Source organism: Eptatretus burgeri, chromosome 2 (genome assembly GCF_056783735.1).
Source record: "Eptatretus burgeri isolate ZD-2024b chromosome 2, Ebu_testis_v1, whole genome shotgun sequence".
NCBI lineage: Eukaryota > Metazoa > Chordata > Myxini > Myxiniformes > Myxinidae > Eptatretus > Eptatretus burgeri.
The window spans coordinates 112,141,431-112,164,669 of record NC_140962.1 but is presented as its reverse complement, the minus strand read 5'-3'; the positions used below and the strand labels follow the sequence as shown (position 1 = coordinate 112,164,669).

Sequence of the window (23,239 nt, the reverse complement as noted above, 5' to 3'; positions counted from 1 at the left end):
CGTGAATCATTCTTGATCCGATTTCTCGGAAAGGCTGGTGTTTTTACACCCGCTGCTCGGTGCGCGCCCTGTACGAGTCCAGTATCGGTGCCCACAAGCGGCGCGGGAATGGCGGTGATGCGATGGTTGCGAGGGCGAGTTGTGACGGTAAAGGTCGTGGCTGTTGGCGTTGTTGTTGTTGTGAAGCGGCGTTGCGGTTGGTGGTTGTTGTGTGATGGCTGTTGAGACGTGGTTGGTGGTGGTTGTGGTGGTAGTAATGGCTGCTGGCCCAAAATAAAGATAGTAAAAGAAAAACGGCTATCTAAAAGGGTCGCAGCCCGAATGAATAACATTTATTCCCTCTAAACAACGGGTTTGGGCTAACTGCACATATACTTACAGAGATATCTCACCTACGGGACCTGAATGGTGGTTTGCGAATTTCGTCAACCACAACACTACCCCCTCCCCTTTTTACAGACTCGTCCCGAGTCGTCAAATTTTCGTGTGCCATCATGTGTAGTTCTCCCCTAGTACATTTTACCTACGGATCCCTGAGGGCGACATTCATGGTATTCGTGTCCCCAAAATAAATAACCTGAGGGCTGAGTAACTACCTAAACAAACTCACTCACACGGACGACTTAAATAAAATTGCCGGCGCTAAGACAGACATGCCGGGGGCGCATTCATATGTACAGTACATCTTAACCTTAACTTACAAATTTTACACTAAACCATGGCCCAGGATCAATGGACTCTGCAAAAAGAAAGCAGTTAGCAGGGAGCCAGGCTGCTCGCATGCAGTCTCTGACTCAAACAATGCAGGTGACAGGGAACGTGGCCGGCTGCTCACACGCAGTCCAAGGCCTTCCCTTTTTAACTGAACGCAGTGAACCACAACGGTGCATGGGCTGCACAAACACAGTCTCCGTGCCAGCTCAAGTGGCACACGCAATGAGCACAACGGATGGATGGATGGATGGATGAATGGATGCACGCAAACACGGTGCACGGGCCGCCACTGCAGGCCCGTGTTGTAGCTGCCAACAGGGCAGTTCTCGCAGCTTGCAAACAGTTGCTTTCTGATCCTGGCGCACATGGCAATGAACAGGGGGGGGGGGCAAAGCAAAAATTGAACGGGGCTGGTGAACAGGGGCAGTGGGCATGGCATGGCAAAGCTGATCAGGCAAACACAGCCTGCAGAACAAGACCGCTGCAGGCAAACACAGCCGGCAGATGAACTGGCCGGCACAGGCCTTGCAGAAAACAGCTGCAGACGATCCGGCCGATACAGGCCTTGCAGCAAAACAACAGCTGCCAATGAAGTTGGCCGGCCTCCGCCTCGAAGCAAAACACGGTCAGCCAATGAAGTTGGCCGGCCTCTTGCCGTGCAGTGCAGGTTGGTGGAAGGGGTGCGGTGATGCTGGCCACTCGGAAGGCTGGCTCGGACCTACCCTACGGTCTCCCTCCCAACATATCGCCTTTGCCTGTCACTGTCTATACCCACCCCCTTAATTTGTCAAACCCAATTTAGCCCCAACTTATTTTTTTGTTTTTACTTCCCCACTATAAATCGTCCCCTAACCCCCTGTACTGTCCTTGTTCGGCTCACCTATCCTGTCACCTAGCCGACTCCCAACCCCTACGTTCCCTTCCCGGAGGGGAACAAGGGAGAGCTAGCGTCCTGTGTCGAGGCCCAATCTAAGCCTCAGGATGGCCTCCCCAGAGTTCAGCGATCTTAACACAAAGTGGGTCCAGCAGCCCACAACGAGAGCGAGGGGATGGATGGTGCGGAGGGGTACATCTCCTAATCTACCCTAACCATTAACTCTTAAACGACCCCGGGGCTTTCAACAAGCGCCTCTCGCTTAAGCTATTGGTTCTAAAAACCCAGATTCCCGTCGCCTGTGTTGGTGTCCTCACAATTTCGGGCCTCGCCCCCCAATTTTCTTTCCGTGCCCTCACACGGTCTCATGGCTGGGACGCGTGGCTCCCTTTGGCAGGCACGACCCTCTGCCGAATCTCCCGCTATGGCACCCCCGGGCACTACACTGCCTCCGAGCCTACCAGCTCCCTAAACACCGGGGAGTGCCCCCCATGGCACCTCCCCTGAAACGCACACGTGGCAGGCTGGCTTCCCAGGCCCCTTTCCGAGGGTCACCCGTGCCCACAACACTGCCCACGCGGCTAATGGCGCCCCGGGCCCCCGCACCAAGCAGGCGCACCCGTGCCCACTACGCTATCCCGGCCCCCCATGGGCCCTTGGCCTACCACGGCCGACTAGCCTGGTGCCCGGGGTACCCACTCAGCGATACTCACCTTTCGCAGCCACGCTCCCAGCCCGTCAACAGGGCTCCTGCGCCTCTCCAAACGGGTTTCGAGCCTACACTCCCACCAACAACAAAACAACCTCCATTTTTGTTAATTTGACTAACCCCCTAACTCACTCTACACTGACCTCGGGGTCCCTTCGGCGGGAGTCACTCCTCCCCCCAATCACTCATCGCACCATGCAGTCCCCATTCGCTCCATACACACAGACCCGCTGGCCTCACTCACTCACCAAGCACATGCTTCCACTTCACTCACCAACAACTCTTCAACACACTCACCGCTGAACTCTGCCATCCTTCTAACTACATCCCCTAACTAACTCGTGCTCCCACGTCGTCCCTTACACTAAAGCACGTTCCTTTTAACACTACGTAGCTAAACTACGTCCCCTCTACACACTCACAAGTCAGTCACTGTCTCCAAATCTCTAAAATAACTTTTATTTCCCCACCTAAAGCTCATCTACATCCCTCTAACTAATCCATTCCACGGGCCCCATGAGGACTTACCCCTGCCCCATGGAGCCGGTCTAGCTATGCTAACCCTTCCCCCTAACTAGTTTCCATCCTGTGCCCTGGTAAGGGGGTCTTCCACCCCTTGCCCGGGAATCCTGTGCACCCGAAAGTGAGGCTTGCTTTTTTTTTTTCTCCCCACATGCACAGCACCAGCGCGGCAACTCACAGCTCGCGCACTTTGCTCCTGCCCGTGACGTCATGCAGCTGCACGTGTACCTCGTTCCTCCTTGGACGGTACCATCCGGCAGGGATACCCCTCCTGCCGGATTCCAACCCCACGTGCAGCCATGACGTCACCGTGCGCATAAAAAAAACACAAGCCCCACGTCTCGAGGGGTTCCCCATGCGAACACATGTGCTTTGCCCGTTGGAGCTTAACACACACACACACACGCCCGCGTGGAGAACCCATCCGGTCCAAATCCGAAATCCTGCCTAAACTTTGTCCGTCGCGGGATCGGCAACATTCACCGCGCTCGTTTCCGGACCGGGACTTCACTCTCGCAAGCGAGCACGTGGGGGCCTCGTGCGTTGCACAGCACGGACCTCGCGCTCGCTGCTGGGTGAACCCGGCACGGTCCCCGAAACAGCTACAGCCGCTACCCGGCTTTTGTCCCTCACATGTCGCCGTCGTCGCCTCCATTCAACCCACGCACACCTGCGTGTCACAACGCTCACGCACCACCCCATTACATTCACCCCGGGAGACGCGGCTGCATGTTCACACATGCCGACCGACATCTCCCTCACATACAGCGACCTTGCACACGCTGTCTCTCTCACACTCACGGTCTCCCTTGCACTCGGCCTTTCACTCACGCATGCCACCTCCCTCGCACACGTGGCTCCACTCACTCGTGGTGCTCCATTCATACTGGCCGTTTCACTCACACACACGGCCTCTTCCACTTGCGGTGCCCCTTTTACACACGGCATGCTGGGAAGCACGTACTCCGGCACAGTCGCCACCACACCACTCACACATGGGGTCGCTTCCACACACGGGGTCTTTGTCACCCACCCGGTCGCTTTCACACACGCCCTTGCACCCGCGCTATGCGTGCGTTGCAGCACGCATTTCGCCACACTCGTGAACACACACCTCGACACCACACACACCGGGACAACCACACTGGGGATTCGTGTCCCCACAAGGGTCTCCGGGGCCTCTATACCCCCCAAGCTCTCCGTGCACCTGTCCACAGCACTCCTCCCCTCGACCTCGCAAAGCACGACCGAACCCACCTGGTCGTGACTCACCTCAAGGGTGCATACTCCCTCCTCTCGTTCCTGGAGGAGGCCATCCAACTGCTCGCACCGGGTCCCTGCACGGTCCGCCAGCTCACCCTCACTATCCTCCACTACCTCTGTATGTGTGTGTTCGTCTCTAACCCCGTCTTCATAGTGTAGTCTTCCCTCTATCGTTCCCATCTCCCGTGTCTCTGTACATTTATTAGTTTCTGTTGTCCCCTCGTGTCTATTAGTCTCTGCTTCTTTCTGGCCTCTTTCCCTTATCTTTATGTAAGTCAACCTTGCTTTCTCCTTAAGTCGCTCCCGTCCTTCCCTCTGTTTCACTCCTTGCTCTTTCACGATCTCCGCGTACCTCATCCTTTCTTTCCGTCTTAATTGTTCTTTTCTCTCCCTCGCAATTCCTTTCACCTCATCTCTTATCTCCCTCGTGCACGTCTCCGTCACCCCAATTAGTTTTTCCCTTTCGGTCACTGTTACGCTTCTCGCCCAACACGTCCCCCGAATTATTTTCTCCTTACCCGCTTCCACCGCGGGCCCGACAGCCGTTGCACTCCCTCCCAGCTCGTTCGCTCCCACACGTGGCGTCACCATTTTAAGCTCCCTGGTCACTGCCTTCATACCCGCCTGCAGGCTTCGGCCCATGTTCTGCGTCTCACCCCGCAGCTCTTTCATTTCTTCCTTCATGTTTGTTTCCATTTCGTTCATTTGCTTGTTCATGCTTTTTATTTCGTTTTTCATTTCATGCGCATCCGCATTCATCTTTGCCAGCATGGCGAATAGCTGGGCCATATCGGGTGCGCTTGGGTGAGCCGATTCGGCAAGAATCGGGAGGTTTTGGCGGAGGGGGGGAGGGGAGGTGTCATACACCATGGCCGCCGCCGCACCTATTTCGGGCTCTGGGTTCAGTTGGGCGAGTTCGTGTTCCTGCACAACCAACATTTCCTGCACGGGGATTTCATCCTGGACCATGGATTCTACACATTCTAAATCCATTTCTAATACCCCCGGCTCCCGCTCGCCTTGAGACGCCATCTTATTTCTCGTAAAGGGTTAATTTAGCTCGCTCGTAATTTGGAGGGAATCGGGGGTCGCTCCTCTCACCCCTGGACCGATTCCTGTGAATTTAGCAGGAGACAGGAGAGCCCGTTTTCCCGCTCTCCGACACCAGTGCCGCGAGGAGGGGGATGGGTTTGTGTCCCACTCCTGACACCAGTGTTGCGGATTCGCACCCGCCGGCGTGCGAGCGGCCACGTAACTCGAATCGCGGCATATCGCCCACCGGACGGACAATCCCCTCGTGACCCTCTCGGACTAACGCCGGGAACTAGTCACGGGTGGGCCTTTCGGCCTCACCACGATCGTGCCAATCGGCCCCCCGCGTGGGATAGGGTTGCTCGCCAAATTCGACCTACCTAAGTACCCACACGGAGCGTAGACCGGGCGATCGCACCTCGCCGCAGGTCGACTTCGGACACGGGCCACTTTAAGCGACCCGTTCCGTACTATCGGGATAACCGAGCGGTGTTATCGTCAACCTCGACGGTTCGATTAATTATTGGGCGTATTTAGCCCACGACCAACCCTTTACGTGAAGTAAGATGGAGATTCAATTAGAGAAAAGACGAAGCGAAACGGGAGAAACAGTTCAACATAAAGCACATTTATTCCGCGGCAAACGGAAAGCACACATATACAATTACAATTATGCACCAAAAGCAAATGTAAAAGTAACACGACAATTCTGCACAAAAAGCAAATGCAACAAAAGAGAAACACAATGCAGATCTACTACCGACTACCGGTTTTACTTCACAGACGGCGCCGACAACACATATACTCAAAGCAAAAGAAAAAGGAAGGGGCCACCCTCAATGATGAGGGGGCAGACGGGCCTGGGGCCGAGACTGCGTCGAGCCTACCCGTCTGGTGATGAGCCGCAAAATGGTGGTGGCGCCCCGACTCCGCGGGCCTCGCTGGCATTGCCTGGAATGGGGTGGGAACGGGGCCCCCTTCTCACACTATCTCAGCGTGGGGGGAAACAGGAGGGGGTTGTTGATGCTCAGGGGAAAGAGGTTATCTGGCTGGCTTGGGTCCCGCGACGAGCGACTCCACTGCGACCTCGGTCGCGTTACCGGCCTCCCCCTCTCCGCAGCTCCCCGACTCTGACACGAGCGCAGACCTCCACAAAGATTCTTGGCTTCTCCAGCCTCTCCGGACCCCGACAGACACTCTCTCGACTGATTTCGCCGCCGCCACAACTCTCCAACTCTTTCCTCTTCTCAACTCTTCTTCACTCTCTTCAACTGCCTCCAACTGCTCAACTCTTCAACTCTTCCCAACTGCTCAACTCCGTCCAACTCTTCCCAACTGCTCAACTCCGTCCAACTCTTCCCAACTGCCTCGATTTTCCCCGCGCTCGGCGCTTTATAGTGCGACAGGAGAAACCATATGCATATTTTTGGATCAGGAATGGCTCGGGGGCGGAGCCACGCTCCCCATTGGACAGAGGAAAAGTGGGCGTGAATCATTCTTGATCCGTGAATCTGCATATAGCGATTATACTCCGACGCGCCTGGAGGCGGGGCCAAATCGCCCCACGCTCGCTGATAGGACGGAACAGAAGTGGGCGTGAATCATTCTTGATCCGATTTCTCGGAAAGGCTGGTGTTTTTGCACCCGCTCCTCGGTGCGCGCCCTGTACGTGTCCAGTATCGGTGCCCACAAGCGGCGCGGGAATGGCGGTGATGCGATGGTTGCGAGGGCGAGTTGTGACGGTAAAGGTCGTGGCTGTTGGCGTTGTTGTTGTTGTGAAGCGGCGTTGCGGTTGGTGGTTGTTGTGTGATGGCTGTTGAGACGTGGTTGGTGGTGGTTGTGGTGGTAGTAATGGCGGCTGGCCCAAAATAAAGATAGTAAAAGAAAAACGGCTATCTAAAAGGGTCGCAGCCCGAATGAATAACATTTATTCCCTCTAAACAACGGGTTTGGGCCTAACTACACATATACTTACAGAGATATCTCACCTACGGGACCTGAATGGTGGTTTGCGAATTTCGTCAACCACAACAATATATATGTGTGTGTATATATATATGTGTGTGTATATATATATGTGTATATATGTATATATATATATATATATATATATGTATATATATATATATATATATATATGTATATGTGTGTGTGTGTGTATATATATATATATATATATATATATATATATATATGTATATGTATATATATATATATATATATATATATATATATATATATATATATATATATATGTATATATATATATATATATATATATATGTATATGTATATATATATATATATATATATATGTATATATATATATATATATATATATATATATATATATATATATATGTATATGTATATGTATATATATATATGTATATATATATATATATGTATATGTATATATATATATATATATATATATATATATATATATATATATATATATATATATGTATATGTATATATATATATATATATATGTATATATATATGTATATATATATATATATATATATATATATATATTGTTGCGGATTTCGCGCCCGCCGGCGTGCAGACGGCCACGTAACTCGAATCGCGGCACGTCGCCCACCGGACGGACAATCCAGTCGTGACCCTCTCGGACTAACGCCGGGAACCAGTCACGGGTGGACCTTTCGGTCTCACCGCGATCGAGCCAATCAGCCCCCGCGTGGGATAGGGTTGCTCGCCAAATTCGACCTACCTAAGTACCCACGCGGAGGGTAGACCGGGCGATCGCACCTCGCCGCAGGTCGACTTCGGACACACGGGCCACTTAGCGACCCGTTCCGTACTATCAGAATAACCGAGCGGTGTTATCGTCGACCTCGACGGTTCGATTAATTATCGGGCGTACTCAGCCCACTACCAACCCTTTACGTGAAGCAAGATGAGGGTTCAATGGGGAAAAGACGAGCGAAGCGGGAGAACAGTTCAACAATAAAGCACATTTATTCGCGGCACACGGGAAGCACACAAATACAATTCCACCAAAAGCACACATAAAAAAGAAAACACAATTCCATTTACACAAAAAGCAAATATAAAAGTGAAAACAATGCAGAGCTAATACCGACTACCGAGCACACGGCAACACTTATACAATTCTACTTCACAGACGGCGCCGACAACACATACCCAAAACCAAGGAAAAGAAATACCTCAAGAATGAGGCGGGCCTGAGGCCGAGACCGGGTCGCGCCTACCCGTCTGGTGATGAGACGCGGAGCGGCGATGGCCCCGCAACCCGCGGGCCTCGTGGACGGTGTCTGGTAGGGGGTGGGAACGGGGCCCCCTTGGTCGCACTATCTCAGCGCGGGGGGAAACAGGAGGGGGTTGCTGATGCTCGGGGTATAGAGGATCTTTATTATCCCTGGTGTGCGTCTCCACCTCGGCCAGGTCGCGCTGCCGGCCTCCCTCGGGCGTGCAGCTCCTGGCACCGACGCGAGCACCCCCTCGTCCGACTCTCTTCAGCTTCTCCAGCCACTGCAGGCTTCGGGCTCCAGACTTCCACACTCGTCCCCTCCGTTCCGACTCCTTCTCGTTCTCGTTCTCCTTCTCGTTTTTGTTCTCCTTTTTGTTCTCGTTCTCGTTCTCTTTTTCGTTCTCGTTCTCGTTCTGACTCCTTCTCGTTCTCGTTCTCCTTTTTCGTTCTCGTTCTCGTTCTCCTCCTCGTTCTCGTTCTCCTTCTCCGTTCTCGTCCTCCTTCTCGTTCTCCTTTTTCTGACTGACGAACACCGTCCTTTTATCCCCCCGTAACTTCGCCTTTGACCCCCTCCCTTTGACCTTTCACCTCGCTCCCCATTGGCCCGAGAAAAAGTGGGCGTGAAGGCTTTTTGATCCACAAATTTGCATATATCGATCGCCCTGGGGGCGGGGCCAATTTGCCCCTCGCTCACCGATTGGACGGCAAATAGTGGGCGTGTGTCGTTTTTGATCCGTTTTTGAAGCACAAAATCCGTGATTTTGTACACGCTGTTCGACGCGCGTTCTGCATGAGTCCAACACCGGTACCCACAGCGGGGCAAGAACGGTGGCGATGCTACGGTTGCGAGGTGTGACGGGAAGGTCGTGGCGGTTGTGGTGAAGCGGCGTTGTGGTTGGTGGTTGATGTTGTGGTTGTGATCATGGCGGTTGGTCCAAAATAAAGATAGTAAAAGAAAAACGGCTATCCTGAAGAGTCGCAGCTCGCATAAATGACATGTATTCCCACTAGACAACGGGTTCGGGCCTAACTACACATGCACTTACCGAGATACCTCACCTAAGGGACCTGAATGGTGGTTTGCGAATTTGGTAACCACAACACTACCCCCTCCCCTTTTTACAGACTCGTCCCGAGTCGTCAAATTTTCGTGTGCCATCATGTGTAGTTTTCCCCTAGTACATTTTACTTACGGATCCCTGAGTGCGACATTCATGGTATTCGTGTCCCCAAAATAAATAACCTGAGGGCTGCGTAACTACCTAAACAAACTCACTCACACGGACGACTTAAATAAAATTGCCGGCGCTAAGACATACATGCCGGGGGCGCACTCATATTTACAGTACATCTTAACCTTAACTTACAAATTTTACACTAAACCATGGCCCAGGATCATTGAACTCTGCAAAAGAAAAGCAGTTAGCAGGGAGCCAGGCTGCCCACATGCAGTCTCTGGCTCAAACAATGCAGGTGACAGGGAACGTGGCTGGCTGCTCACACGCAGTCCAAGGCCTTCCCTTTTGAACTGAACTCAGTGAACCACAACGGTGCTTGGGCTGCACAAACGCAGTCTCCGTGCCAGCTCAAGTGGCACACGCAATGAGCACAACGAATGGATGCATGAACACAAACACGGTGCACGGGCCGCCACTGCAGGCCCGTGTTGTAGCTGCCAACAGGGCAGTTCTCGCAGCTTGCAAACTGTTGCCTTGATCCTGGCGCACATGGCAATGAACAGGGGGGGCAAAGCAAAAATTGAACGGGGCTGGTGAACGTGGGCAGTGGGCATGGCATGGCAAAGGTGAGCAGGCAAACACAGCCCGCAGAAGAAGGCCGCTGCAGGCAAACATAGCGGGCAGATGAACTGGCCGGCACAGGCCTTGAAGTACCACAGCTGCAGACGAAGTGGCCAGCACAGGCCTTGCAGCAACACAACAGCTGCCGATCAAGTGGGCCGGCACAGGCCTTGAAGTAACACAGCCAGCAGATGAAGCTGGCCAGCCTTTGCCGTTCAGTGGAGGTTGGTGGAGGGAGTGCGGTGGTGCTGGCCACTTGGAAGGCGGGCTCGGACCTACCTACCTGTCTCCCTCCCAACCTATCGCCTTTGCCTGTCACTGTACATACCCACTCCCTTAATTTGTGAAAAACCAATTTAGCCCCCTTAATTTTTTTGTTTTTTTTTATTTTTACTTCCCCACTATAAATCGTCCCCTAACCCCCTTTATCGTCCTTGTTCGGCTAACCTATTCTGTCACCTAGCCTACTCCCAACCCCTACGTTCCCTTCCCGGAGGGGAACAAGGGAGAGCTAACGTCCTGTGTCGAGGCCCAACTCAAGCCTCAGAATGGCCTCCCCAGAGTTCGGCGATCTTAACACCAAGTGGGTCCAGCGGCCCACAACGACAGCGAGGGGATGGATGGTGCGGATTTGTACATCTCCTAATCTACCCTAACCATTAACTCTTAAACTACCCCAGGGCTTTCAACAAGCGCCTCTCGCTTAAACTATTGGTTCTATAAACCCAGATTCCCGTCGCCTGTGTTGGTGTCCTTACAATTTCGGGCCTCGCCCCCCAATTTTCTCTCCGTGCCCTCACACGGTCTCCTGGCTGGGACACGTGGCTCCCTTTGGCAGGCACGACCCTCTGCCGAATCTCCCGCTATGGCACCCCCGGGCACAACACTGCCTCCGAGCCTACCAGCTCCCTAACACCGGGGAGTGCCCCCATGGCACCTCCCCCAAACGCACACGTGGCAGGCCGGCCTCCCGGGCCCCTTTCCGAGGTCACCCGTGCCCACAACACTGCCCACGCGGCTAATGGCGCCCGGGCCCCCGCACCAAGCAGGCGCACCCGTGCCCACTACGCTATCCCGGCCCCCATGGGCCCATGGCCTACCGCGGCCGACTAGCCTGGTGCCCGGGGTACCCACTCAGCGATACTCACCTTTCGCAGCCACGCTCCCAAGCCCGTCAACAGGGCTCCTGCACCCCTCCAAATGGGTCTCGAGCCTACTTTCCCACCAACAACAAAACGACCTCCATTTTTCAATTTGACTAACCCAGCTAACTCACTTTACTCTGACCCCGGGGTCCCTTGGGCGGGAGTCACTCCTCCCCCCAATCACTCATCGCACCATGCATTCCCCATTCACTCCATACACACAGACCCGCTGGCCTCACTCACTCACCATGTACTCACCTCACAACTCTCCTACTCTTCAACACACACACCGCTGAACTCTGCCATCCTCCTAACTACATCCCCTAACTAACTCGTGCTCCCACGTCGTCCCTTACACTAATAGCACGTTCCTTTTAACCTACGTAGCTAAGCTACGTCCCCACTACACATTCATAAGTCTGTCCATGTCTCCAAATAAATCATTTTATTTCCCAACCTAAATCTGGCTACAATCCCTCTAACTAATCCATTCCACGGACCCCATGAGGACTTACCCCTGCCCCATGAAGTTGGTCAAGCTAAGCTAACCCTTCCCCCTAACTAGTTTCCATCCTGTGCCCAGGTAAGGGGGGTCTTTCACCCCTTGCCCAGGAATCCTGTACACCCGAAAGTGAGGCCTGCTTTTTTTTTTTTCCCATGCGCAGCACCTGCGCGGCAACTCAGAGCTCGCGCACTTTGCACCTGCCCGTGACGTCATGCAGCTGCACGTGTTCCTCGTCCCTCCTTGGACGGGACCATCCGGCAGAGATACCCCTCCTGCCGGATTCCAACCCCACGTGCAGCCATGACGTCACCGTGCGCATAAAAAAAACAAGCCCCACGTCTCGAGGGGTTCCCCACGCGAACACATGTGCTTTGCCCGTTGGAGCTGAACATACACGATCGCGTGGAGAACCCGTCCGGTCCAAATCCATTTACCTGCCTAAACTTTGTCCGTCCGCGGGATCGGCAAATCCACCGCGTGCGTTTCTGGACCGGGACTTCACTCTCGCAAGCGAGCACGTGGCGGTCTCGTGCGTTGCACAGCACGAACCGCGTGCTCACTGCTGGGTGAACCCGGCACGGTCCTCGAAACAACCACAGCCGCTACTCGGCTTTCGTTCCTGTCATGTCGCCGTCGTCGCCATTCGACCCACGCACACCTGCGTGTTACGACGCACACAGTCCACTCCATTAAACTCACACCGGGAGACGCGGCTGCGTGCTCCCGCATGCCAACCGACATCTCCCTCACATACCGCTCTCTCACACACACGGTCTCCCTTGCACACAGCGACCTTGCACACGGCCGTTCACTCACGCGTGCGGGGGCACTCACCCGCGGTGCCTCACTCATACTGGCCGTTTCATCCACACACACGGCCTCACTCACACACGGTGCCTCATCCACACACGGCGCCTCACCCACACACGCGGGGGCACTAACCCGCAGTGCCTCACTCATACAGGCCGTTTCACTCACACCCACGGCCTCTTCCACACACGGTGCCTCATCCACACACGGCGTGCTGGGAAGCACGTACTCTGGCTCCATCGCCACCACACCACTCACACACGGGGTCGCTTCCACACACGGGGACGCACTCACACCTTGCACCACACACACAGGGACAACCACACTGGGGATTCGTGTCCCCACAAGGGTCTCCGGGGCCTCTATACCCCCCAAGCTCTCCGTGCACCCGTCCACAGCACCCATCCCCTCAACCTCGCAAAGCACGACCGAACTCACCTGGTCGTGACTCGCCTCAAGGGGGCATACTCCCTCCCCTCGTTCCTGGAGGAGGTCATCCAGGTGCTCGCACTGGGTCTCTACCCAGTCCGCCAGCTCACCCCCATTATCCTCCTTTTGTGTGTGCGCGTCACTTTACCCCGTCTTCATCGTGTTTATTGGTCTCTGCTTCTTTCTGGCGTCTTTCCCTTATCTTTATGTAGGTCAACCTTGCTTTCTCTTTAAGTCGCTCCCGTCCTTCCCTGTTTTTCACTCCTTGCTCTTTCACGATCTCCGCGTACCTCATCCTTGCTCTCCGTATTAATTGTTCTTTTCTCTCCCTCGCAATTACTTTCACCTCGTCTCTTGTCTCCCGAATTACTTTTTCCTTACCCGCCTCCACCGCGGGCCTGTCAGCCGTTGCACCCCCTTCCAGCTCGTTTGTTCCGACACGTGGAGTCGCCATTTTAAGTTCCCTGCTCACGGCCTTCATGCCCGCCTGCATGCATCGGCCCATGTTCTGCGTCTCACCCCGTAGCTTTCTCGTTTCTTCCTTCATGTTCGTTTCCATTTTAGTTTTCATGCGTTTTATTTCGTTTGTGAATGTATCCATCTTTTCGTTTATTTGTTTGTTCATGTCTTTCATTTCGTTTTTTATTTCATTTGTCATTGCCGCATTCATTTGTGCCAGCATGGTGAATAGCTGGGCCATGTCGGATGCACTCAAGTGAGCCGTTTCGGCAGGGGTTGGGGAAGGGTCTTGGTGGAGAGGGGGGGGGAGGTGTCATACACCGCGGCCGCTGCCGCACCCACCTCGGGCCCTGGGTTCAGTTGGGCGAGTCCGTGTTCCTGCACAATCAACATTTCCTGCACGGGGATTCCATCCTGGACCATGGATTCTACATTACTACACATATACATTTCTAATACCCCCGGCTCCCGCTCGCCTTGAGACGCCATCTTGCTTCTCGTGAAGGGTTATTTTAACTCGCTCGTAATTTGGAGGGAATCGGGGGTCGCTTCTCTCACCCCTGGACCGATTCCCGTGAATTTAGCCGGAGACAGGAGAGCCCGTTTTCCTGTTCTCCGATACCAGTGCCGCGAGGAGGGCGATGAATTTGTATCGCACGACCTGACACCAGTGTTGCGGTTTTCGCGCCCGCCGGCGTGCTGACGGCCACGTAACTCGAATCGCGGCACGTCGCCCACCGGACGGACAATCCAGTCGTGACCCTCTCGGACTAACGCCGGGAACCAGTCACGGGTGGACCTTTCGGTCTCACCGCGATCGAGCCAATCAGCCCCCGCGTGGGATAGGGTTGCTCGCCAAATTCGAACTACCTAAGTACCCACGCGGAGGGTAGACCGGGCGATCGCACCTCGCCGCAGGTCGACTTCGGACACGGGCCACTTAGGCGACCCGTTCCGTACTATCAGAATAACCGAGCGGTGTTATCGTCGACCTCGACGGTTCGATTAATTATCGGGCGTACTCAGCCCACTACCAACCCTTTACGTGAAGCAAGATGAGGATTCAATGGAGGAAAAGACGAAGCGAAGCGGGAGAACAGTTCAACAATAAAGCACATTTATTCGCGGCACACGGGAAGCACACAAATACAATTCCACCAAATGCACACAAAAAAAAAGAAAACACACTTCCATTTACACAAAAAGCAAATATAAAAGTGAAAACACAGTGCAGAGCTAATACCGACTACCGAGCACACGGCAACACTTATACAATTCTACTTCACAGACGGCGCCGACAACACATACCCAAAACCAAGGAAAAGAATATCCTCAAGAATGAGGCGGGCCTGAGGCCGAGACCGGGTCGGGCCTACCCGTCTGGTGATGAGACGCGGAGCGGCGATGGCCTCGCAACCCGCGGGCCTCGTGGACGGTGTCTGGTAGGGGGTGGGAACGGGGCCCCCTTGGTCGCACTATCTCAGCGCGGGGGGAAACAGGAGGGGGTTGCTGATGCTCGGGGTATAGAGGATCTTTATTATCCCTGGTGTGCGTCTCCACCTCGGCCAGGTCGTGCTGCCGGCCTCCCTCGGGCGTGCAGCTCCTGGCACCGACGCGAGCACCCCCTCGTCCGACTCTCTTCAGCTTCTCCAGCCACTGCAGGCTTCGGGCTCCAGACTTCCACACTCGTCCCCTCCGTTCCGACTCCTTCTCGTTCTCGTTCTCCTTCTCGTTTTCCTTCTTCTGACTCCTTCTCGTTCTCGTTCTCCTTTTTCTGACTGACGAACACCGTCCTTTTATCCCCCCGTAACTTCGCCTTTGACCCCCTCCCTTTGACCTTTCACCTCGCTCCCCATTGGCCCGAGAAAAAGTGGGCGTGAAGGCTTTTTGATCCACAAATTTGCATATCTCGATCGTTCTGGAGGCGGGGCCAAATCGCCCCTCGCTCACCGATTGGACGGCAAAAAGTGGGCGTGTGTCGTTTTTGATCCGTTTTTGAAGCACAAAATCCGTGATTTTGTACACGCTGTTCAACGTGCGCCCTGCACGAGTCCAACACCGGTACCCACAGCGGGGCAAGAACGGTGGCGATGCTACGGTTGCGAGGTGTGACGTGAAGGTCGTGGCGGTTGTGGTGAAGCGGCGTTGTGGTTGGTGGTTGATGTTGTGGTTGTGATCATGGCGGTTGGTCCAAAATAAAGATAGTAAAAGAAAAACGGCTATCCTAAAGAGTCGCAGCACGTATAAATGACATGTATTCCCACTAGACAACGGGTTTGGGCCTAACTACACATGCACTTACCGAGATACCTCACCTAAGGGACCTGAATGGTGGTTTGCGAATTTGGTAACCACAACAATATATATATATGTATATGTATATATATATATATATATATATGTATGTATATATATATATGTATGTATATGTATATGTATGTATATGTATATATATATATATATATATATATATATATATATATATATATATATATATATATATATATATATATATATATATATATATATAGACTTGAAGTTGGCCGAGTTCGATTCCCGCTCCTGTCAGCAGTTGTAGGGGAGCTGGGGTTTGAATCGCAGTACCTAAATTTGTGGTAGTCAGGCGGTTAACATTGACCAACCTCCAGGGATGGGCGAGCGGTCCTTCTTCCTCAGAGGCAGTCACGTTCATTGACATGGATTTCAGCTCACGGTTGAAGGGCATGGCAGATGGCAACGCCGCTGTATTGGCGAAGACGACAGGGCCCAGTGAGGGCAGCAGCGGATGGAGTCGGAGTACTTGGAACGGAACGGGAAGAAAGCACGAGGGGGTTTTATCCACGAACCCCGCTACAAATACACGAAATGCAGTTTCTTTAGAAGGAAATACATTTAATGAAACACAAATATTTATTCGGACAATAATGAAGATTAAAAGAACAATAATATAACAAATTTAATAACTAACTCCGTCCAGCACGTGCACTTGCATGCAAAATGGCGCCATCTCGTCAAGCCCAGGAGGAAGACGCCTCCACCAACCATGTGCACACACAGGCAGATTCGCGCTTCCCGTGTTGTAGTTTCCCAAACTTCACATGCGAAAATCTAGCCAGCACCTCCTCGATCGGCTCTCGACATGCACACACTTGATCGGCTCTTCGCCAGCACACACTTCACCTTCTCCCACCCTGCCATAGGAACCTCCTCCCTTTTTTTTTAATCCTCTGTCTCCTCCACCCCTGGGGAGTGGCATCCTCGCCTTCAAAAACGGAAAGGTGGGGCTTCTCTTGTTGTCGTTGTTTCAGGACTCGGTCCCTATCTTACGGCCTGGCTTGAAATATATAAAACGTAGAGAAAAATCACAGTGGGTAATCACATACAGGGGAACTTATTTTTACTCCCTAAGCTAATTAACACCGCCCCACCCCTCGTGTGGTGACACGTAACACTTAAGCTGACAGACTCCCTGAGTTATATACATCGAGGTGCTTCTACCCATCCATGGACCATGCTACACTATACAATCCTATCTGGACTTTTTAATCGTTTCACCTACCCCCATAATCATAACAATGTGTAACATATATAAAATGACCGTTTTTAGAGCCATTTTTCCCTGCTTTGCAGGGGTTGGGCTTTTTCTTGAGGCAATGTTTTATGGCCGGATGCCCTTCCTGACGCCAACCCAGGTCGCCTCTTACGACACACAGGGATATGGTACACCTATTCTAACCGGGACCAGTACACTGCTACTCATTTCGCCGACCTCGGAAGGATGACAGGCTGAGTCAACCCCCTGGTGTTAATTCAGCAGCCAACGGGGCTTGAACTCAGGATCCTGAGATTCCAAGCCGCCACCCTCACCACTAAGCCAACACCAGGCTTCGTGATATATATATATATATATATATATATATATATATATATATATATATATATATATATATATATATATATATATATATATATATATATATATATATATATATATATATATATATATATATATATATATATATTTATATATATATATTGATATTGTTATGGATTCAGCGGTGGCGGGATTCGGACGAGTGCGTCAATCACTGTCCGTAACCAGTTTGGGTTTTCGCACCCTACTCTCGTCAGCCAAATGTTACAGATTCGGCGCCACCCTAACCAGTGCCATCTCCGGGGTTATAACGCTGGCTGGTTCGGCACAATTCTCGGGTTACGCGTCTCGAATCACGATACCAAAATTCACCTGTACCTTGCCAGCTGGGGGAATCGACCCTGGTTACAGATTGGTTTTGTCAGAGACCGAACGGAGTCTACCAGTCTGTAACCATTTTGGTTTTTATATCCAAATCGTGTGGATCGTTCCTCGACATGGCACAAATTAAATCAAAGTGGCAACTTCATACGAATCAGCCAGATTTATTGGGGACTTACGGGGAACACGACACAAGCAAAGCATTCACGACAATGTTATAATTAATCTATAACCCGTTCTTAACTAGGGAGTTACGGGTTTCGACGGGAACTCTAACAAGATAAACCTTAAACGACATGCAAACAAGACATGGGCAGCATGCAGACAAGACACAGAGTACTTGGTGATGTTTCATGGACGAGAGGAAAGTGTCAAAGGCACGAATGTGGCCCGTGACAAGCCGATGTCCACGGATTCAAGCCCCAAGCTCGAGCACGCTGCGTGGCAAGATGGCGGCACCGTATTCTTTCTTCTCGCACCGCCCATGTACGCAGCCTCCGCTCGTTCTGACCCCGTGTAAGGTCGACGGCACAAGACCGTCAGATCGATGGTGGGTTTCAGCTGGTTTTGCACAAGGTCTAGCATACAAGTCCAGGCCTCTCCTGTTCACCAGACCAGGCCAAATTGAGGTGTTGAGCTCCAGCAGGCAGATCGGCAGACGCATCGACAAACGTGTCGAGGACCTTCTCATGAAAGTCGATCGCCCACTCGACGTGTAGGCAGCCTCTAGTTGTTTCTCCTGCCTCCTTCACCAAGCAGATCGCAGACAGACACAGCCGTCTCCCACACAGCAGATCACGACTCCCACCAGTCGTTTCTCAGTTCCACCTTTTCTTTCTCGGCCGATGGCAGACTCGACCCTCAGGTTCAGTTTTCTCCGACTTCCGATCGCACCACACTTCAGCGCTCTCGTCGCAGATCCACCCCTGCCTTTCCTTTTCTCGCTGGCCTCGAAGCCGACTGCTCATCCAGCAGATCGTGACTCGACACTCGTCGTTTTTCTGTTGCCTTCCCGGTGCTCGCTGGCCTCGAAGCCGACTGGCTCCTCCCTTCAGTTTCACTTCCTACTCTAGGCCACTCCCCCTCTCAGCGCTGGGCGGAGTCTATGGTCCAGAGAGAGGAAGGAAGAAGAAGAGCCTCTCGGTCCACCACCAATGTACCAACGATGAACAGTCTCTTACACCTCCGGACACACATGTAGCGTTCATTTACCGAACAACCTGGCTAAACATGCATTTAATGGGGGATCTGGGCTAATCCTATATTTAGTAACACACTAAGGGCCATTTCCGCAACATTATATATGTTTTTGTTTGGTTCTGTAGCCACAAGCGACATTGCACTACATTTTTGCATCTATTGGTGAAAGGAGAAGTATCCATTTATGTGTGTACATACGTGTTATAACCATAGCTGCCACTAGCTAATGGTTTGAATCCAGGACTCATCTCTTCCATGGATATTTCTATTGTCCCTAAATTTCCAGGAGTCTGATTTTCATTCAGGAATAGAGCAATTATGGTTAACTCTCTTGAAATAGGCCCCTCTTTTGTCAAATGCTGAAAATGATGTTTAAAAGACTAATTAAATCCGGGATTTTGTGCTAGTTAGTCGGTTAAAAGTGCCAAGAGAGCTGAACTGAAATAGTGTAAACACACACAGCACATGCGCAAGAGGCCATTTAGCATTTGTACGTCATTTTGAAAGTCCTATGTTATTTATCTTTTTTTCGCTATCCCAACTTTTTTTATTATTATTTCCTCCATTCCTACCTGCGAGTCCATTTAAAACTACCTCACCACTTGGATATCATTGTCTGCCATTACCACTAAGTCTGTCATTGACTTAGTCGGTCACCAAGACCACTTAGTCGGTCACCAAGACCACTTAGTCTGTCATTGGTAATTCCCCTGACTTATTGCAAGCAAATAATTAATAAGCTTACCATTTTACTTTCATCACTAACCAATCTTCCTGTGTCATTCCCCAATGGGCCCACACTTATCTTAACGTGGTGTTGTATGTTGTTGTTTTTTTTACCCCTTATGTACTTAAACAATGCCTTGCTATTATGGTTAATATTCTTGGCCATATCCTTCTCGCATTGTTTTTTTTTTAGCTTGTCTTTTTTCTTTCTTTTTTTTTTTTTTTCATGCCTCGCGTCTGTTTACAATAGCAATCCAGAATGGTGGTGTAATGGTGTGAGTGTCCGCTCTGAGTCAGGGAGGTCGGTGATTGAAACCCCGGCGAAGTCATTCCAAAGATGTTAAAATGGTATGTGCTGCTTCCTTGCTTGACGTTCAGCATTTAAAAGGGTAACAGCACAGACAATCCCCATAGGTTGGTGTCCATGGAGAGGAGGAAACTCCTCCTCAAGAAATGCCCCGCTGAGTGTGGTGAGAAAGGCGGTGCCATTGTTGTGATGTTGCTGGTACCCAGAGTACTCCTGGAAGTGACGGCACTTACCACAAGCTCATTGGCTATGTTTGGCTCATCTATCCCTGGCAAATCTATCACCTCCACTGTTTTGTTCCACATCTATCCTAACTGTGGAATCGTCAATTCATGTTCTTCCTTCCAATATGTTATATCTGCAAGCTATTGCCATTTTGTGCTGTGCCGATGCCTATGCCTTTCCTATTTCTAATTTTGTAACATTCTGTATTCCTATTCTTAGTCCTAATCTTTTCTGTTGTCACTGAATCCCATATCTACAGTTCATCTCCACTGCATTTCCACATTTTCCTTGTCAGCTTTTCCTGTTTGCTTGATGTATGTTGTCTGCTTATTCCCTCTGTTCGTTTGACACATCTGTTTGTCACTATCTGTGTTGCCTGCTTGTTATTTCCTTGCCCAATTCTCAGTCCTTGGTCTGCCATTTCCCCTCCCCTCTCCATTATTAGTCCAAAAACGGGGGCTTATGGATTTGGTCTCGATTTTCGTGTGTGTGCGTGCATGCGTTCACAACCATATCTCGGACATGTATGGACTGATTTTATTCAGACTCTGCACAAAGACAACACGCGATGGTATACATATGCATGCTATTTATTTTTGACATTATATCTGATATGGCTGCCTGGCGGCTATTTTGGTTAGAAAAAAAAGGAAAACCCTGGTTTCGAACACTTTCTCAACTATTTCTCGGACATGCATTTACCGATGTTGTTCAAACATGGCACACAGGTTAAGAATAATGACTTGCATATGCACATCATTTTTTTTTGTTTTTTTAGATCAGATCCAAGATGGCTGACTGGGCGCCATTTTAGGTTTAAAAAAAAGCCGATGTTGAACACGTACTCAACCATTTCTCAGACATGCATGGTCTGATTTTGTTCAAACATGGCACAAGCACAGTACCTGATGGCATACACATGCCCTTCACTTTATTTTGCGATCTGATCAAAGATGGCCGACTGATAGACTGGCGGCCATTTTTGTTGTACATAAATATGGGCCCTTTCACTCCATACAGCTAAATTACTAAAACAATGGGGACTATAATATTTAATGTCTTTTATTACTTGTTGATGTTTGTTCTCACCACTTTCATCATTAGTTTTTCCATGAGCTTTTATCTGTTTCAAAAAAAAAGAAAACATCAAAATCGGTATGCCAGTATTTCTAGCTTTTGTGTTGTTTGCCCTAACAAAAGTAATACTCTTCCTCTATTGCTTTGTGTGCATTATTTTAGGCTTTGAGTTCTTTGAAGCGAGTGCCAAGGACAATGTCAATGTGAAGAAGGCCTTCGAGCATCTCGTGGACATGATCTGTGAGAAGATTGTTGAGAATCTTGAGGATGATAAATTCACGAATGGACAAAATATTGCACAACTCTCAGATGACCCTAACAGACAACAGCAATCTGAGGGCTGTGGCTGTTAAGCCAAATCTCGCTTCCTGCAGCGAGGCCTGGTGTCTTTCAACTGGTGCTACAGCTAGCTAGGGGCAAACTGTCCAAGACATTATCTGCTGCTCTCTGGGTCAAAACAAAACCTCTCTCAAACCTTACTCACCACCTTAATATCTGTAGCAAGAGTTGGAAGAGCAAAAAACGAGTAATGGAAAGAAATGTGAAATGAAGTTTGCTGATTTAGATGCTGGAGTGTTCGAAAAGGATTTATGTCTTGGGATTTATGGGAAAGAGTTGAAAAGATGATAGGGTTTTGTTGTTGTTCTACAAAACCAGCAAAGAGAATGTTGAGCCTGTTAAAGAGGGTAGAGACAAAGGGTGAAGAAGTATAATGGCACATTAACCCTTTTTGAGCATGCATTGGAGAACTGCGATAGTGTAGATACATCAGAGATGACTATTTGATGAACTGTAATTGATGCTTCGGAGATGTCATGTTCCCCTGGCCTTCCTGGATGAATAGAGTGGTTGTGGTCTGGTGGCTTTGTTAAACACGTTGATAGCAAAGATTGCACAATTTTATTTGTTCTGTTAAGAGCAAATTATTTTCACTTTGTTTTTTTTCTTTTTTCGATTTTTTTTCCTCGCTGTTTGCTCGCTGGTATCAAATAAATCTGATACTATCCTCACACACCTTCAATTGTTTACGTTTCTGCTATATGTATGGAGCTTCATTTTTTATTTTTCGTGTGAGAATACCCCTTCATATACTCCAACACCTCAGCATAAATGAAAATGGGATCTCAATGGGTTCAAGTGTGATGATGGTTTTATTGTTCGGGGACTCGGGTGCTGGACACAAAATACGCCACAATACATAGCACAATATTTGAACACAAGATTTCCAATACACTATATCAGTATATTGTACATAAATTTTCAACATGCACATGCAGGAACTGGAAGCGATACCAGTATGGGTAAGAGTTTTCCCAAGCATATTATAGTCAAGATTTTTTGCTAACCAATGCTTTATTTGACAGCTGTGTTTCTTTTTTTTACTGATTGTGTAGGTTCTACCTGTAGCAGTTTTTGGTTCTACGGAAAGTAGTATATCAGAAATGTCTAGAATGCAGTGATCTTCAATATCAAGAAAAAAGAAACTATTTGCGGGCCCGTTTGGATGAAGAAAATTCACTTTCACTTCGTGAGTGTCCTGAAAGGCTTCCATGATGCAGGCAAGCCACCATTTTCCATCATAGTGCACTATGACATAACCTGAGAGTTTCCCGTTAAAAGTTGGTGTAGATTTTGAAAGAGCTGACTCGATACTGTGTTCCTCGCTAAGGCTGAATTCGCGTACTTGAAGAGCAGTTTCAGGAATAGGAATGAAAGAATGAAGTTTTTGAATTCCAGCTGTGGTTTTGGCCGTTTTTAACCTTACTTCCAGATTTCGTTCTTCCTCGTCATACGCCTCTTGGATAGTAAAGTTTCTTTACATTACCAAAGCGAGATTTCAAGTGTTCAATGAGCACTCTTTGGAAGAGGTGGACTGAGACAACGTCGTGAGTATTGCATTCTGATATAATCGTGAATGAATCGTGGTTTAATACGTCATCGTCCAAT

At 50.2% G+C, this 23,239-nt stretch overlaps 1 protein-coding gene across 1 annotated transcript in view; it reads left to right on the top strand.

Moving 5' to 3' along the window:
• The window catches only part of LOC147032849 (ras-related protein Rab-3A-like), a 97,125-nt gene extending 74,823 nt beyond the window's left edge, over positions 1 to 22,302 (top strand). The window contains exon 5 of the mRNA XM_085870786.1: positions 21,455 to 22,302. Within this exon, the coding sequence (XP_085726912.1) occupies positions 21,455 to 21,645 (191 nt within the window). The 3' untranslated portion in view covers positions 21,646 to 22,302. The remainder of the gene's footprint in view (positions 1 to 21,454) is intronic.
• The last annotated feature ends 937 nt before the right edge of the window (positions 22,303 to 23,239 follow it).